The 16,737-nt window shown below is 52.0% G+C and overlaps 2 protein-coding genes and 1 long non-coding RNA gene across 5 annotated transcripts in view; 2 read left to right on the forward strand and 1 right to left on the reverse strand.

Annotated features, from left to right (window-relative positions):
• The window catches only part of ADAMTS14 (ADAM metallopeptidase with thrombospondin type 1 motif 14), a 30,246-nt gene extending 26,576 nt beyond the window's left edge, over positions 1 to 3,670 (forward strand). For 2 of the 3 annotated variants that reach the window (XM_088059516.1, XM_088059517.1), the window contains exons 22-23: positions 855 to 1,176; positions 2,601 to 3,670. In XM_088059516.1, the coding sequence (XP_087915642.1) occupies positions 855 to 1,176; positions 2,601 to 2,661 (383 nt within the window). In that variant the 3' untranslated portion in view covers positions 2,662 to 3,670. Of the gene's footprint in view, positions 1 to 854 lie in introns of all 3 variants that reach the window. The other variant, XM_014261640.2, reaches the window with a different exon arrangement.
• A 1,917-nt stretch (positions 3,671 to 5,587) lies between these two features.
• On the forward strand, positions 5,588 to 10,198 carry LOC148183738 (uncharacterized). Its single transcript, XR_015773219.1, has 3 exons — positions 5,588 to 5,769; positions 7,552 to 9,074; positions 9,745 to 10,198. It is a non-coding gene; the product is annotated as an uncharacterized LOC148183738 (long non-coding RNA).
• Positions 7,499 to 16,737, reverse strand: LOC102114701 (microsomal triglyceride transfer protein-like). Its single transcript, XM_088059795.1, has 18 exons — positions 16,638 to 16,737; positions 15,409 to 15,590; positions 15,078 to 15,221; positions 14,480 to 14,587; positions 13,805 to 13,921; positions 12,839 to 12,978; positions 12,608 to 12,761; positions 12,286 to 12,443; positions 11,913 to 12,078; positions 11,396 to 11,503; positions 11,069 to 11,281; positions 10,766 to 10,980; positions 10,091 to 10,188; positions 9,304 to 9,425; positions 8,755 to 8,982; positions 8,342 to 8,466; positions 7,947 to 8,117; positions 7,499 to 7,682 (listed from the first exon to the last, which is right to left on the reverse strand). Exons 1-18 carry the CDS (start codon positions 16,702 to 16,704, stop codon positions 7,535 to 7,537), a joined length of 2,664 nt encoding a protein of 887 aa, XP_087915921.1. The 5' UTR covers positions 16,705 to 16,737; the 3' UTR covers positions 7,499 to 7,534.

Consider the following 16,737-nt stretch of genomic DNA (forward strand, 5'->3'; position numbering starts at 1 on the left):
AGCTTTTTTATCTTTATACTCATTTTTACTCAATTAACAAATGCTAAGTAAATTATTTTCCTTAGTGATTTTATACCTTAACAGTTGTGTGTTGCCCTGTGGCATTCTTTATCTAATCACTTACTTAGAGACTCTTAGAAGAAGAAGAAGAAGAAAGAAGGACAAGAGACAACATTTTAAATCTTCTCTCTTGTCTTCTGTTCTTTAAACTAATTTAAACGCTAAACTTTAACTTTTTCACTCAGTGACTTAAAAAAACTTTCTAATTTACACACTCATACTCTTAGTTTTTTTATTTAGCAGTTGTTTTCATGGTGTTATATGAAATTCTGTGGTTTTTTGGATGTCAGAGCCAGGTATCTGTGCCTCAGACTCCAACACCCGTGTTCCTGTAAGGGCAGCGCTCCCTGGGATAACCCTCCCCAGGACTTCTGCTCCTTCCTGTGGGAAGAGCGGAGGTGGGAGCGCATCCAGCAGCGCTCCTGGGGAGTTTTACCCTGCTCCAAAGCCTGTTGCTCCATTGCCATCTTGTGGTGTATGAGGTCCTGCAGTTTCCGTGTTGCCTCCCGGTTTTTACGGCATTTCCTTTTTACCTTGGAATTTTTTTAAGTAGGGAGATGGCTTCTGGTTCTTCCCCCTCGGAGTCCTTCTTAGCTGGGTCATCCCTTGCTCTCTGTTTTTTCTCCTTAACAGAATCCTTCAGCACTTTTGCTTCATTTTCTCTCTTGCCCTCTTCCTATGCGGATAGGCAGCACCCTGAAAGGGTGCCTTGTTCCCTTTGGGAATCCCATTGGAGAGGTGCAGGGCTGGGAGCCTAATGCCACCTTATTTTGTGCTGCTCTGTCCCTCTCCAGGGGAGCCTTGCCTCGGGGACAAGTCCATCTTCTGCCAGATGGAGGTCCTGGCTCGCTACTGCTCCATCCCTGGATACAACAAGCTGTGCTGCGAATCCTGCGGGAAGAAAGCCTCCCCCACCACTGGCACACCCCCTGTCACCGGCATTCCCATGGGAACCACCACTCCCAGCCCTGCCCCGGCGCTCTTCCCCTACCCCACTACCCCGGCTCGGGGGGAGCCTGGTGGGGACCCCACCTCAGCACCTGGGATATCCAGCAGTGGTGCTTCTCCAGGGGAGCTGCCAGCCCCGAGGGAGCCGGGAAGGGGCCAGGGGGCCAGGTAACCTGCTCGGGACCACCTCACTGTCAGGCAGGGGAAGCCTTTCTCCCTCTTCCCTCCCTTTCTCCCCATCTTTTTCCTCTCCCCCAACTTCCAGCGATGGTTTGCATGGGTGGTGCTGCCAGGTTTGGGAAGGACCTGGCTCCACCCCTAGAAATTCCTGGGAGAACCACTCATTCCTCATGAGCCCCCTCGCCCTCCCAGCCGTGCCACGGTGCTTTTTGACAGCACCATGGAAAAAAAGGTGGAAAAGAGCAAAAGACAGGCTGCTTCCTCCCAAGGTGCTACAAAGATGTGGGAGGGGGATGGCTTTAATGTTGAAATGCAACAATCCTTCCCCCTGCTCCGAGCAGCAACACAAGGATGTGCTGGACACAGGAGGGTCCTGGCTCGGTGGTTCAGCCCTGGAGCTTGGGCATAGCAATGGGAGGATCCTGGGAATCTGGGGTGGGAAAGGAAACTGGAGGGAGGTGGTGAGAGGAAATGTGAGGAAATCCCAAACTGCTGCTCTGGGCTGTCCTTTTTGGGGTAGAGAATTTGGGGGAAACATGTCTGGGGGAAGGTAGAACGTGACAAGCATAGAGCTACTTCTGTCCTGGAGGCAGGAGATGGTCCAGGAGATTCCAAAGTGAGCAATGCCAACCACGGGTCAAAGACCAAAAACTGAGGTCAAAAATGCCCATCACCAGGGGGATGACTTTTTTTTTTAGCCAATACTGCCCTGCACCTGCCTTGAGCTGATATCGATGCCCAGCCTCCCCAGGATCACCAGCCTCATCCCTGCACCCTTGGACCCAGTCCCTGTGGGGCAGCAACAGCTTCCAGAGGGAAATGGGAGTGACTGGGAAACCAGGAGCGGATTTTAGGGGTAGTTACAAGGAGAGGAGAGAGATGAAGATTCATCTGCATCTCTCATTGCTTGGGAAGGGCTGGGAAGGGGGTGATGAATGCCCTGACAAATTATTGTGCCAAGTACTAAACGTTTGCACAGCACTTTAGGAGCCTTGGGCTGCCCTCTCCTCGCCGGGTGTTGGGCCAGCTCTGGGCACAGGGTTTGCCTTGACAAGTTTCAGTCCTCAAAAACCTCCCAAAATTGGTGTCCCTCAGGGGGGCTTCCATGATTTTGGTAGTTAGGGTGCAGCAGCAGGGGAAGGTGGGCATCTGTAGGGGAGGAAGTTTTGGGAACAGGGAGGTGGAGTCCCAGGAAGGCAGGGCTTGGCAGACAGACCAGTTTGGCATTGCAAAGTGAGATGTCCTTGGGAGCCCATCCGTGGTGTGGGTGCATCTGCTGGCCCTGGGGGTCCTGCTTCCCTAGTATCCAAGGAGTAGGATGTGGCATTCCTGGGGACAGTGTTTGTAAGCTCTGCAGGTATCCAGGGCTTGCTGGTGAGGTGATTTCCCCGGTCTGGCATGGATTGTGACAGGGTTGAAGAACTTGCTCTGACTGAAATGGATGGAGACCCCTCTGCATTCCTGATGTTTTAAGCATTGGAATCCCCTGGAGCTTCCCAACACTCTCCTGCTGGACGAGCATTTTTCCAGCTCCTCTCAAAGCACCCGAGGCTGGAAGTCCTGGCAGCCTCCTGGGTGCTGCCCTTTGGCATTAGGTGGGCATCCCAAAACGTGGAACAAAGCCCCCCCATCTGTCTGAGCCACACAGCTGGCACACCCCGTGGGAAGTGGGCACATGGAGTGCCCAGATGCACAACATGCATTGTATTGGTACCCACAGGGGATCCTGCAGGGATACCAGGGTGGGATTCATCCCTTGGAATGAATTCCCCAAGGGATTCACCCTTTGCCAGCCCCTCCACGGGAGTGCCAGCGTTTATTTATTGTGCCAAAGATAACGCTTTGTTTGCTCTCCAAGGAGCATAACAAAAAGACCTCCTTTCCCCTCAGAAATGGGCTGTGATGTCCTTCCTCCGAAATTCCCAGCTGTGCCCCTCCCTTCCGTGCTGGCCTAGGCTTTGGTGCTTCATTGCTTAAGGAATATTTGCAGTGGTTCCTCCGCACACCTCGGGGGAGAGCTGTGGCTCGGGACTGAGCCAGCTCCTCGAGCTGACCTCAAGCTGGGAGGTGGAGGAGATCTAAAGCAGGGTGTGACCACCTCTCCCCCACCCGCTGTGGGTGATGCTGCAGGGCTGGCACCCAGCACGGCGTGTTTCGTGGAATCCTGGAATGGTTTCACTTGGAAAAAACTGTAAAGCTCATCTAGTTCCAGCCCTCCTGCCCTGGGCACAGACACCTCCCACTAGACCAGGTTGCTCCAAGCCCCATCCTGGCCTTGAACACTTCCAGGGATGGGGAATTTATTCCAGCTGAAGGCAGGCTGAGCTTGGGTGGCTTTGTCCTGTCTCTGGTCCTGTCTCCAGGAGGAGAGGATGACTCTGGTCCCCTGCACCCTCCTAAGCCAGGTGGGTGCATGGAGTCGTTCTTGTGCTGTAACCTTGTCCAGTGTTACCATGATGTATAAAGTTTTGTACATACGAGATTCAGAGCTTTTTAACTTTTAATATTTATTAATTTTGTTGGGTTCTTTTTTTTTTTTTTTTGAACTCTAACATAATGTAAAAAAAGAAAATAAAAATAAATCCACATAAAAATCTCTTGCTGTTTTGATCTGTTTTGATCTTGATCTGTTTTGAGGATGTGTGTGTGGAGGGGGAAATATGAGCGTGACCCATGTGTGGTTGTTGAAATGGATTTACTTTGTGTTATTTCAACCCTTCTCTTTATCAGCCAGGATTTCACACTCCTGTTTTGAGGAGTAAGAAAATCTCTAAATATATACTTATATAGATACACACACACATAAATAGTTGAGCCAGTGCAAAAATAAATATTGGTGTATTGCTGGTTCAGGCCAAAAAGAGCCCCTGCTGCCATGTCCAGGTAAAAAAATGTGAAGTGTGAAACCAGGGTAGGGATCAGGGCAGAGAGCAAGTGTCAGGGTGTGTTTTGGCAGCCCTCCTTTCCCTGTTTGATGCCAAAAACCAGTTCCTATTGCTGGGGTTTTCACCATAATCTCACACAAGGTTTGGTGTTGCCTCAGTTGTCCCAGTTTATGGATCTCTACTCCATTTTATGGATCTTCTGGATGCTCCACTCCATCCTTAAAGCAGCAGCTTCCCTCTCAAGGACCACTCCCTGCCTTGCCTCCTGCCCTTTGCACTGCAGGGCATGGCTGGGAGGGGACACTTGAGAGGTCCCCAGTGCCACTTGTTGTCAGGGGCAAACTGGTGGCACTTGCATGGGAGGGAGAGGAGAAGAGCGTGGCTCTGCCCTGGGGATGTGTGGGAGCTGCTCTGAAGCCACACTCACACAAAACAGCGCCTGTGTGGGAACACAGGTGTTGTGCTGGTGATTGATGTTGCTGTAATCCCACAAAAAAAGGTTTTCTTTTCCTCTTTTCCTTTCAAATGTCTCCTGCAGGCCTCTGGCTCTCAGAGTGATGGTGGAACCGCTACGTCCTTTGGCATGAAGTCACTCAGCCCTTCCCCTCGTGTTTTTAATGGCCCCTCCTAAAAAGTCAAACCCAAACCGTACCAGGTCATTCCTTAAAATCCAGCCACACTGGATTCCTCTGGATCTTTGCAGTGCCTGCTTTTTCAAGTGCTTTGAAAACCCTGCTTGGATTTCCCATGGAAAAACTCCTCCACCTGTCTGTTGTTGGATGCTCCCCTTCCACACAGCAACACTACAGCTCATCACACCTTCGGGTTTTTAGACTGCAGCAGCCTAAAAATATTTGGGCAAGGAGGGATTTTGGGGTTTATAAGGGATAGGAGAGACTTCAAGGCTTGCAGCTGGTGTGGTTGTGGCTTTTCTTGCTGGGGTGGCCAGGCCAGGCCAGGTTGGATGGGTCTTGGAGCAGCTTGATCTGGTGGAGGATGCCCTGTCCATGTCAGGGGATGGGATGAGATGAGCTTGAAAGTCCCTTCCAGCCCAAACCAGTCAGGGATTCTATGGTTCTGTGAGATGGGGCAGAGCAGGTGCTTGTCCCCATGGGAACTGGGAACACGGCTGTGTGTCCAAACACCTTCTTCACTGCTGATTTTCCTACAGCAAGTATTGCATCCCTTCCACACTCGCACTCCTGGCCAGGATGGAGTGGGTGGAACAGTTTTCTAGGAAAACTTCCGTTTTCTTTCCCATGGCTTTTGCCAAAGGGTTTTATCTCAGCCCTGGAGCCTTGCTGGCTCGGCTCAGCCATTTCCCAGGCTCCCTGCCTGACTCACCAGCCCCGGCCCTGAGCTTTTCCCCCCAGCTTCTCCTCGGGATCTGCTCAGCTGCCGTGGTTTGCCCAGCTGTGTCCCGTTGCAGCTTCCCAGTTTTCCCCCTGCATTCCTCATTGCTGGGCAGGTTGTACTCAGCCACCCTGCCAGTTGCTGCTCCTTGGATGCTCCAGACTTATTCCAGGGTGCTGTGGCTCTCAGATAAGTGTGTGCATGTCCCAGGAGAGCCTTGCAGGGATCCCAGTGTGATGTGCATGTCCCAAGGCAGCTGCCAGCTCTGCGGTGGAGGTTTGGGATGTGCAGATTTATGTGAGGCTTGCCACAGTTCAGCGCTGGGATTTTCACTGCTGCTTTGGTGAGTTATAAACTGGGAGGTTTTTTGATTTTTAGTGGAGTTTAGGGGCGTCTCTGAGGCCCAGCAGTCAGGAAATACAATTCTTTGTTGCCTAGGAAGGAGAGAGCAGTGGCTCAGAGTTCTGTCCCAGCACTTCAGAGCTGCCTCTCCACTAAATCCCCAAGGAGAGCTGATGCTCACCATTCTTTCAGACACATTCCCTCACTTCTGTCACTCTTTCTCATGGTATTTTTGTCTCTGCAGCCAGCTGGAATAGACAGGCAGATAATGTTTTATGGTCCCGTTTGGTGAGTGGTGTCCACGTGCTCTCCTAAGGGCTGCATGGGATGTCCTGGCAATAGAGAGAGGTGCAGGGGGAAAGAAAACATGGAAAACTGCTTGTGCTGGCAAGCCTGGAGGCCAGGAGGGGACGGCATTGCCACCCAAAAACCGGGTCAGAAGGGTGAGGGGCTGCCAAGGGTCCATCGCAGAGGTCCCTCGACGTCGTGTGCCGCCTGTGGGACATCCCTGGGGAGCCGGAGCCGAGGGGTTGGAGTCCGAAATCTGCATCGGATCTGGCTGCAGCCGCTGGAGGTCACTGCTGGTCTGCAGCTCCTGGAGAGCCCTGCTCCACCTGCGACATTCCTGGGGCAGGAGTCACGTCTGGCGCTCCAACCCTGCGCGATTGTCCCTTTCCCCTGCTGCTGCATGAAATGACTCTTTTGGGAGGATGAAGGAGCTGGGAAAGGGGCTCAGCCTGGAGCAAAGGAGGCCCAGGGGGATCTTCTGGCTCTGCACAACTCCCTGACAGGAGGGGACAGCCAGGGGGGGTCGGGCTCTGCTGCCAGGGAACAGGGACAGGACAAGGGGAAACGGCCTCAAGCTGTGCCAGGGGAGGTTGGAAATGAGGAGAAAGAGGAAAGGGAGCACCCTAAATACAGACCTAGAAAACAGGTTCTTGCTGGGAGTGCCTCTCCCTTCTTCCCATCCATGTGTCCAGGAAAGTTAAGAGTCAAACAGAGACAATATAAAAATACATGGCATTTATTTCTGTACATAACCGAAGTGCCTGTAGTTGGTGTCTCCAGATGGAACACCGGGCAAGTTTCCTCCACTCAACCAGGAGACTCAGTGCTAACATTTCAGGCTCATAACTTTAAAAAATATGTTCCATATCCCTCTTTTCTGTCCTAAAAAAACTTGTTTTGTAACACATGCACACACACACACACAAAAAAAAAAAAAAAAAAAAAAAAAAAAAAAGCTAAAAATACTTCCAAGGCACATTATTATCAGGAAGGAGTGGAGAAATGCTGCTTTTTCCTCACTGATCTCCTTCCAGTGCTGGAGGTGTTGGGTGGTGGTGGTGGATGATAACAATTCAGCTTGGGAGGCCAACCTCCCAACCAAGGAAGTTGATTTATTCCCTTCACTGGGGACTGCAGATGTGTCCCCTCCTGACAGCTTTGATAAATGGGGAGAAAACGTGGCATTTTGGGTTGCAGTCTTTCAGGAGGGTTGCTTGGGCTCTCAGAAACTCATTCACTTGCAAAATAAGGTTGTTTTTCATGAGGAAAAGCTTGACTTCCAGCAGGGCCCTTCCCCATGAAGCAGGGGAGCCCAGGAGGGGGAAATCTCATCCTTTGGGTTGTGAGGGCAGGTTTGGAGGCAAGGGGTGTGTCTGTTCTTCAGCAGTTCCTCCTGTGGTCCCTTCTGATGTCCTTATTGCAGCATCTTTCTAATTCAAAGGTGGTTGTGGAGGAGAATCCCGAAGTGCTTTGACTCCTCACTCTTTTTCTGCAGTCAGCAGGAGGTTGCAGACCTTGGAATTGGTTTGGTGCAAGGCAAATTCCCTCCCGGGCACGGTGCCACGCCGGCCTTTCCGAGCGGTGCTGCTCTGGCTCCCAGCAGACCGGGAAACTGTGAAGACTTCTCTGCGGGGCAAAGTGACAGCAGAATGGTCAGGAGGCTGTGGTGCTGGTGGATCTCATCCTTCTCCTCCCAGACCAGCCCAGTCACCATCTCCTGATGGTCTTATGGATGGTGCTTCCACCCATGTCAGGAGCTTGTGGTGCCCATCCCTACCAATTCTGACCCAATAAGTGCAACCAGTAATTCTCTCCTCTTCCCAAGAAGTTCTCCTTTGTCTCAAGCCCACCAGGGTGTTTCTGCAGGATCTGGCTGTACCCAGGGACTACCTGTAGGGGACCTGTTCCTCTCTCAGCTGCAGGCACATGAGCACGGGGCTGCTGGAAAACCTCAGCTTGGTGTCGAAGTGGATCGAGGTCTCCACCTCTGTCTGGCTCCTCAGGGTGGCTTGGAGGAAAGGGGAATCCAGTTCTGCCTGGAAATCCATGGCAAGGCTTCCCCTGGGAGAGAGAAGTATGTAGGGTCTGGTCACAGAGCAGTGGCCAGCACTGGGCACCAAACAACTCCATAAACACCTTAATTAGAGGTCTGGCCATGGAAAACGTGTGTGTGACCACCAGGAAAGGCTGGACCCACCAGGAGAAGAGCAGGGAGCTGTGGAAATCCACCCTCACCACCCAGGGTATCCCCACTCCCAGAGCCAAGCTGTTTCCTGCCCGCTGACCTCGCACCGACGCTGGTTTTCAGCTCCTGCTCCCAAACGCTCACGTCCATGTCCGCTGAAATGTCCAGCCCTAGCCCACCCTGGAGTTTGACGGTCACTTGGAGGCCAGACTGCAGAGGAATGACCTGGAAGATGGAAAAGGCAGAGCTTCCTGTGATCAGGCACTGCTCCTGGATGAGTGGCTGACACCGGCAGGGCCTTGTGGCTGCTGGGAACGTCTGTCCCAACTCCAGCCACGGGTCTCCCGCAGCAGAACAAGCCATCCCGCTGCCTTGCCAACCCCAAGACACATCTGGCAGTGCCACCTCGCTCTTAGGTCTGTTTCTGTGGTGTGTAACATCCACAGGCTCCTTTCATTGGATTCACTGGGACGTGGTGTGGAGACAGCTCACTGCTTCCTCCCCACCCGGTACCTGGTGATGGTCCATCAGCAGGAGGTTCCCTTTGACCACGCTGGTGGGCTCTCCGCTGCTCAGCAGGACCTTGGCCATTAGGTCTGTGTATCCCTGGAAGAAGACGACTGGCCGCAACTGGACGTCAAAGAAGGTGGCTGACATCCCAGCCATGAGCTCTGGCTCCTCTTCCCCTTCCGAGAGGTTCTCTCCCATCATCGACTCCATCCCTTGTGCTTCAAAGGTGACCTGGGAGACAGAAGTGGAGGGACCCTTTGGAGCACTCCACAGCGATGGGGCGACTTGGATGAGGCATCCAAGCCATCCCTGAGCAGCCAGAGGTATCAGAGCTGCATCCTCTGTTTTTTGGGGGGGTAGCAGGGGGCTCCCTTCTCCAGAGCAGGAGTGTCTGGTTTCACACCGGTGATTTGGGAATTTGCCCATTTCTGACACAGGACGAGCTGAGCACAGAGGTGAAGCACCACAAGGAGGTTTAGAGGGGACACAGGGACAGCAGTGGCACCACTGGGTTGGTGTTGTCACCCCCTCCAGCCCCTCTCCTGCTGGCACCTGAGCTGCACGAAGCCGCTGGCCGTGGCTGAGCAGGGAGAAGTCGGAGACGCTCTTCCTCAGGAATCCACCCTCCAAAAACAGCAGGTCCAGCCCAAAAGTGGAAGTCAGGTCCTGGGTGACTGAAAGGCAGAGAGATGCCCATGAGCACCCCTGGGTGACTGGTGGAAGGGGGGTTGTAACAGGAGGACCTTCAAGATCCCTTCCAACCCAAACCTGTGGTACCATTCTGCATCTTCTCCTTTCATTCTTGCAATCCTCAAATGATTTAGCATTGCAAGGTTATTGTTTGTTTTTTTTTTCTCCTCCCTGGCAGGGCCAGACTGAGCTAGTTTGTAGAGGGACAGAAATAAGAGCTGAAGGACAAAGAATTCAGCAGCTATTTAGCAAGTGCTGCTTTTTTGCAGTCTCTGAAGTTTGATTCTTTCTTTTAAATCTCAGTACAAGAATCCTCCTCTTTGAAGATCTTATTACAAATACTAAAGGAACTGAGGAATGGAGTGAAACACCCCGACTTGTCAGGGAAAGCACAGAAACTCCCACCAGCAATCTGCTGTTGGTTTCATCTCCAGCTGAAGCTCCTCTTTCAAACCAGCAGGATTTGGGAAAAGTTTGTGTTAGAGAAGGGTATGTTCATCTCTCAGGTGGTGGGACATTCTCAGACACCTCCCTGAGATTTTGGGGCGTTCTATAGACCTGAAGCCTCCTCTGGAAGCTGCCTTTTCCCACCAACCCCTCCTTTAACCCTCTGAGGGGAGCAGGGGATCAGTGTCCTCTGCGCTGTCACCTGTCAGAGGTCCCGAGAAAGAAGAGGAGATGCCGACTTTAGAGAAGAAATTGTAATTATTTATCTGTGGGTCTCCCATGATGTCTTTCATTATCTTCCTGGAAGAGAGAGGGAGAGGATATGTCAGCATTGGGAGAGAGGGAAGGGAAAAAGTCAGTGATCACTGACAGAAGGAAGTATAATTTGCCAAAGTATTTCCCACGGTTGCTGACTGCCCAGAGCAGTGTGAGTAAAAAATAAAAGCATTAGACACAGGCTACCCTGGAATTTCCTTTTCCTCTGGCTTATTTTTGCACCTGGCAGATATTTTTGTGCAGCTTTTGCCTAGCTCAGAAAAAATGTGAGTGCTTGCTTTGTTCTATGCAGACAGGAAGATAAATGCAGGTACAAATTGTGCACTGCCCTGGGAGCCAGAGCTGCAAGGATTCTGCCGAAACCACAAGCCTGGGTCCCACTGCCACGGGGCAGGATGACAAGGAACTCCAGGTTTTGCCTGGCTGTGTGGCATCTGCATCCCTTTTGTTACTCCAGGAATGTCCAGGCAGCCTCCACAAAGTGATGCCAGCACACTTTAAAGATGTGTTGGTCCAAAACCCACAGCTGGATTGTGGAGGAGGAGGGAAAAAAGGTGATGTAGAGCAGAGGGAAAAATGCACCCGTCCCCTCAAGCCCTACTTTGCCACGTGGTGGTGGTCACGCAGGCTGTTCTGGACTTTCAGCAGCAGGAACGTGGCCATCTCTGTCTCCATCTCGCTGGTGGCCAGCAGGATGTTGATGACATCCATGGACAAGGGGTGGTTATCCAGGAGGATTTCGGCAGCGGCCAGGCGACAGGTTTTGTCATAACTCTTCCTCTTCTGGTGGAAAATCCTCCTCATCACTTGCTTCACCTGATGAGAAGGGGTAATTAAAAGAGTGCAAATGCACCCCAGCAGCTTGCCTTTGGGTGGGGAGGGGAGCACCAAGTTCCTCTCCTACCTTGCTGGAGACGTGGGGAGCAGGGAATCGCTGCAGGGCAGAGGTGGCCGCGGCCGTGACGGCTGTGGGACCGTCCTCGGCGTGGTCCAGGAGGGTTGGGATGGTCTCAGGGAGCATCGCATTCCCCAGGGCCAGCAGGTAAATGACCACCAAGGGCTCCTCCTCGGCACCTCTGAGCCCCCTGAGGATGGTTTCCACCCCACGCTCCACCACCTGCTCGGGATTTGCAGGAGGAGAGGGAGGTGAGGGATGGGAGATATTCTGGGCACCCCTGGAATTGGGGGAATGTCCCAAAAAGCCGAGTGTGAGGGATTGCAGAGGACCCACCTGCAGGCCACAGAGCTTCTGCTGGCACAGCTTGCCCACCAGAGAGCCCACAGCAATTATTCCTGTCTCCCAGATCTCGGGTGCCAGCTGCTTCCCATCCAGCTTGTCCTGGGCATCAGGAAGCAGGAAAAAAAGAAATGAGGGAGGAAAAAAAACCAAAAAAAAGAGGAGTATGTTTTACCTCTTATCTCAATGCATTTCTTAAGCAAGTAAGGAAAAACTAGTTCTTACCTGCCTTGAAGGAGGCCGTGCATAATTTAGTTGGATAAAATGCTGTGGCTCTAAATTAAGATTTTATTTTCTCTAATGCACTGATACAAAGCATTTTCTGCTGAATTCTCTTCCTCTGAGGAGCACCCACTCCCATCACCAGTGTCCCATTAAATGCACATAAAACACTCCCATGATCAGGAAAATCAATTTCTACAGAAACCTTTTCCTTGTTCCATGGTGTGTGTGGATCCATCCCAGATGCAGGACCCTCAGGGAAAAGACAGAGAGAGATGTCCATACTCACTAAGACGAGCTGGAGAAGCTCTCCTGAAGGCCGGGGAGAGAAAGCTGCTGTGTAGAGAAACTTCTCCAGGAGGGACTTGGGCTCCTTGCTGAAATCCAGGAAGTCTGAGAGCGCTGCCAAGGAAGCCACCGACTGCGTGGCCACCGCTGCCTCCACGAGGAAGGGGCTGGAGCAGGAAGGGGGAAGTCATCAGTGGCATGGCCCACAAAAACCACGCAGGGTTTGGACTGGACAGGCGTTGGGAAAAGCCAGAGAATGCTGGCACTACTCAGGATGGCATCCTGCATCAGGGATGGTGCATGGAGCAGCACCAGCTGACCCCAGTCTTGCCCAGCACATGGAATTTTGGAGAGATGGTTCCAGGGATTCTCACCGCGTCTCCTCGGGCGCTCTCCTCAGCAGCTGCAGGACATCCCTCTTCTTGGCGCTGCGCAGCATCTGGATGAACCTCTGGAACTGCCAGGTTGTCGCTGCCTTCGAGGTGTCTGTTTTGACTCTCCGCCCGTCAAAATCCTTCAGGAAGGCTCTCAGCTGCAAAGGTGAGGTGTGTTAGGTGGGATTTAGCCTCTTTTCCCCATGTTATTGTGGTATAACCTTTACACCAAAGCACCCCTGGGGTTTAACTCCAAATCCTACGAGTGTCCAGCTTGAGGGAGAGCCCCTGGGGAGTTTTTGTGGTCGGTGGCATCACTGACCGATGGGCAGTGGGTGCAGACTCTCCTGAAGGGCAGGCTGGCCATGCCCAGGGGCTGGGGCCGTGTCTCCATGCCAGCCATCACATCCTTAAGGCTATGTCCAGACACCTCTGCCGGCCCAGGCATTGCAGGAAACACCAGCTGGAGCTGCTGCCTGTGAAGAGAGAAACAGCCAAAGGAAAATTTTATGTTTTCCACCCTCCATGACCAGCGGTTGGGATCCTTGCTCACCTTGAGCTGATTTTGATGCCGGAGCGGGATCTCAGGGCTGGAGCCAGCACGTGGCTTTCCTCTGCCAGGACTGACTGGAGCAGGCTGTCTTTCACCACGTACTGGCTTCTGCTGGAGGGCTGCCACTCGACTCCAAAAATCTTGGAAAAGGAAAAGCAAGGAGAAAAAAATGCAACTTTATTTTTCCCCTTGCCTGCTCCCCAGGAGATTTCTCTCTTTACATTAGCAGAAAACGAACTTTCTGGTCCACAAAGTCACCCACTACACCTGCAAAATGTAGGAAAGGACAATCCATGAGAGCCTGCCTTCTTCCCAGGTGTGGGAGGAGGCAACACCAGGTGAGAACCAGCAAGGGGATGCTCTCACCTGTGCCTGATACAGGTAGAGTGATGACACCACAGGGACTTGCACAACAAAATGCTGTTGAGACCCCTGCCAGAGCCTGTGAGTTCTCTGTGGGGATGCCCATTTTTATATTTAATCCAGTAGAATTTGTATATTTTAACAAAAAACCTTACATTTTGGTTATGGCAGGTATAACTGCATTAAGACACACGGGATTTCATCTGTTTATGTCAGGGCTGAACACAGGCGACTGCTTTAAGCAAAACAGAGTTCTGTCAAACTAATCCCCAATCCAATGAGTCTGAGAGCCAGCAAACATCCCTGTATCTTCACCTTCCCAAGCAGGATCAGCTGACAGGTCAGAAGTGATAGCAGCAGTGGGCATGGGATGACCCAGAGCACCTTTCCTGCTCCTACCCACCTTGACAGCACAAGATCCTCCTGGGGGATGTTGGTGCATCCCACTTTGAGGATGGGTCTAAGAGTTCCATTCCAAGCTGGTGCAGAAGCCTGAAGCCAGCTGGGAATGGGAATCCAAGCCCACCTGTGAAAAGATTTTAGGGGTGGCCCTGCTGTACTCAATGTGAGCTGAGCCCCCCACAGTGACAGCAGTGGACTTGCTTTGTTTATGGAGGTGAATCCAGACTTTGGCTTTGAGCAGCTGAGGAGATCTTTGGTCTTGGTGATGGAATGGTTGGACACGGTGTAGGTGACTTGGCAGCTTCCAGAGGCGTCTTCCTGAAACACAAACGGGAGTGACCATGCGTGTTAAACAATCTGTGGAGAGGACAGGCACGAAGGCCAACCTAATAATGAGGACAGCATTCCAAAATCTAGGAAGTGGGCCAAATCAGGGGGTGGTTGGATAGCTCCAAGTCCATCCAGGCATCTTTGCAAATTCAGGCTAACACCAGCAGCAGCATCTCTGCGACCACGTTTGGGGTTCTGAGGTTATTTTGTGTTGTTCACAGGTTGTTCTAGCTGGCTGCTGGCAAAGCAAATCCTGCTTGGCAGAATGCTTGTGGAGTTTTTTCTCTGCTGCTCCTACTGTCCAAGGAAAGGCTGTGGTTTTGTAAGGGTAATTTCAGCCTATGGCTGAAAATTAGGTTATTTTAAGTCCTCTGCTTTTCCAAGAGTCATCCTTGTCCACAGCCTGGTTGGAGCAGCAGACCCAGTACTGTTTATCCTGAATTTTTCCTCTCTCTGCTGAAGCTGGTGGGCTGGCTAGGCTCCAGGGCCATCTCCCCTGGTGCATCCCAGGATTTTGGGCAGATGTGGCCCCAGCTCTGGACCTACCTCCACCGTGGTGCCAGCATGGGGCTGAAGCTGGAGCAGACTGACGATGCCTCGTTTCAGGTTGGAGATCAGGATGTTTTCCACTCCATTCCCATAGAAAGCTTTGACCTGGGAGGGCAGGAGGTGGTGCCTGGCTGAGGGGACATCTCTGGGGTCCCTGCAGGCTCTCTGCTGCCTTCCCTGACAGAAGGGGACCTGAGAACACTGTGCAGTGTGCTCCCCTCACCCTGTAGAGGAATTTTCTCAAGGAGAACCTTATCACTCAATAGCATGAGATCTGTGGATGCAAGCCCACACAATTTCCCTTTCCTTCCCACCCTGGAGTTCCATAGCCTTAGAGGAGGAGGTCAGAAAGGAGCTTATATCCCAGGGTTAAGACTGAAGATCTCTAACATGGGATTCTGCAGCTCCAGCTGGGTCCTTTTGGAGGATGGGACTCCATGTAGGGTCCTACACTGGCCACTCTGTCCAGTTCCCTCTGCTCTGAGATCAGAGGTGGAGCAGGAGCTCCTATGGGCTTCATGGCAGAGAAGAATTAGGATGAGGACAGGAGTGCTTTGCAGAGGGCATGAACAAGGCCAGGAGGTGTCCAGCTGACCTTGCCACTGTTCCAGAAGATGAACACTGGCTGCTGGAGCTCTGACCGTGCCTCTGGGCTCAGTGCAATCTCTACTGGGGAACCTCTGGTGCTGTCCTGGCCCCTCTCCTCTTCTGGCTGGTGTTGGGCCTTCAGGTCACGGATCTACAACAGCAGAAGATGGCAGAAAGCAGTGACCAAGTGTCTGCTCTAAAGCTGGTGTGTATTTTACCTGCAGGCAATGGATTTGGTCAGAGAGGTCATTTTTCAGCTGGGAAATGGAAAAGTTTGCACCTCCTGGGGTGTTCCCAGCAGGAACACGTGGCTGTGGTGGCTGTACCACCCCACACACCTGCAGCTGGAGCAGCTCTTCCCCGCCTTGGTCCCTCCAGAGCCGGTGCAGATGGATCAATGTCTCAGCCTGCAGCCGGGCTCCCCACGGGGATGGTGTGGAGGTGTGGTGCAGCTGGACATCCAGGGTGTACCGGTACTGATACAGGGTCCTGGGCTGGAAAGAAAGCAGCTGCAGATTCCCTGTGCAAAGATGGAAATGCTGAAGGTAAGGGGTCATGGATCACCAGCACTTCCCATACCCAGAAACCTCCACCCCAGACTTGCAGGGGTGCTGATGACCTGTATCACTCCACCTCCTGGAAGTCCAGCTGATGGGAAGGTTTTCATGGGGCATTATTTGTGCCTGTGGATTGGAAATTTGGGTGTTCTCCAGGCTGACAGCTGATTCCTGCTCATGTTTCCAGCCCTGCCTTAAAAAATGATGCTCAAAGAGGGGCTCTGCCTGGAGACTTCAGGACTTAGAAATGCCAAAGAAACACACTTCAATCTTGAAGGGAAGTTTCCTGAGCATGGACGGACAGGAGGGATATTTCCACTGCCTTTTCAGCACTGGGCATTAACTGGGGCACAGTCAATGTTTTTAGGGGAGAAAATAAGCTGAATTCTTCATATTATGAGTTTTACATCAGAACTTCCAATTAAATCACTGTCCTTGTGCTAAGGCAAAATTAAGTTGATGGGACAGCTTTAGATCAGAAACTCTGATTTAATCTTATTTCTCTAGATTTATTTGGAGTCCCTTCTCCTGCTCATATACAAGTGTGATTGAAGGGAGGAGGGTTGCCTTTGCCATGACAAAACCAGTCAAATCTGGTTTTTGAAGTCACTTGAAATTCTCTTGCAAATGTGATGCACTTGTTCGGCTTCTGAAATGTTTTGTAGCTTTGCTGCTTTAAACAATGAATGAACCAATGGAAATCCAGCTCAGTCCCTGGGGCTTTCCTCTGTGAGACAGACTGAAGAGTTTTTACAGTTCTGCACGGTGTGCAGATTAAAATGCTACAGTTCTCTGATTTTTCTCACCCCCCAGCAGGAAGGACTTCCACAATCCCCCAAATTTCCCAGCCTTCAGGAGATGCTCGTGCTGTTTGCAGTTTGCCCTGCTTGTTTTCCCTGTTCCCTGCTTGGCTGGAGCCAGGGAAGTGCTGGGATGAGCATCTCACCTCCCCGGGCATCCAGACCCCATCGAGTCCCTGGACCTAAATCAGCCCAAAATCTCTCTCTTACCTTTTGCTGCTCTCAGGAGGGAAAAGCAAAGCAGGGAAAAGCATCCCCAAACCGCCTGCGGATTCATGGTGGGAATGAATCCCTGGGAGGGAGGCAGGGG

The sequence above is a fragment of the Pseudopodoces humilis genome, chromosome 9 (genome assembly GCF_049639895.1).
Source record: "Pseudopodoces humilis isolate 2021_Gansu_Grassland_sample_001 chromosome 9, ASM4963989v1, whole genome shotgun sequence".
Taxonomy (NCBI): domain Eukaryota; kingdom Metazoa; phylum Chordata; class Aves; order Passeriformes; family Paridae; genus Pseudopodoces; species Pseudopodoces humilis.

Excerpts from the sequence above, each read along its gene's own strand:
- LOC102114701 (XM_088059795.1), bottom strand. The coding sequence starts at position 16,704 with ATGAATCCGCAGGCGGTTTGGGGATGCTTTTCCCTGCTTTGCTTTTCC. Across the intron at positions 13,922-14,479 it reads ATGCTGGCACCACGGTGGAG|GAAGACGCCTCTGGAAGCTG; the intron begins GTAGGTCCAGAG and ends TTTGTGTTTCAG. Across the intron at positions 11,504-11,912 it reads AGCTTCTCCAGCTCGTCTTA|GACAAGCTGGATGGGAAGCA; the intron begins GTGAGTATGGAC and ends CCTGATGCCCAG.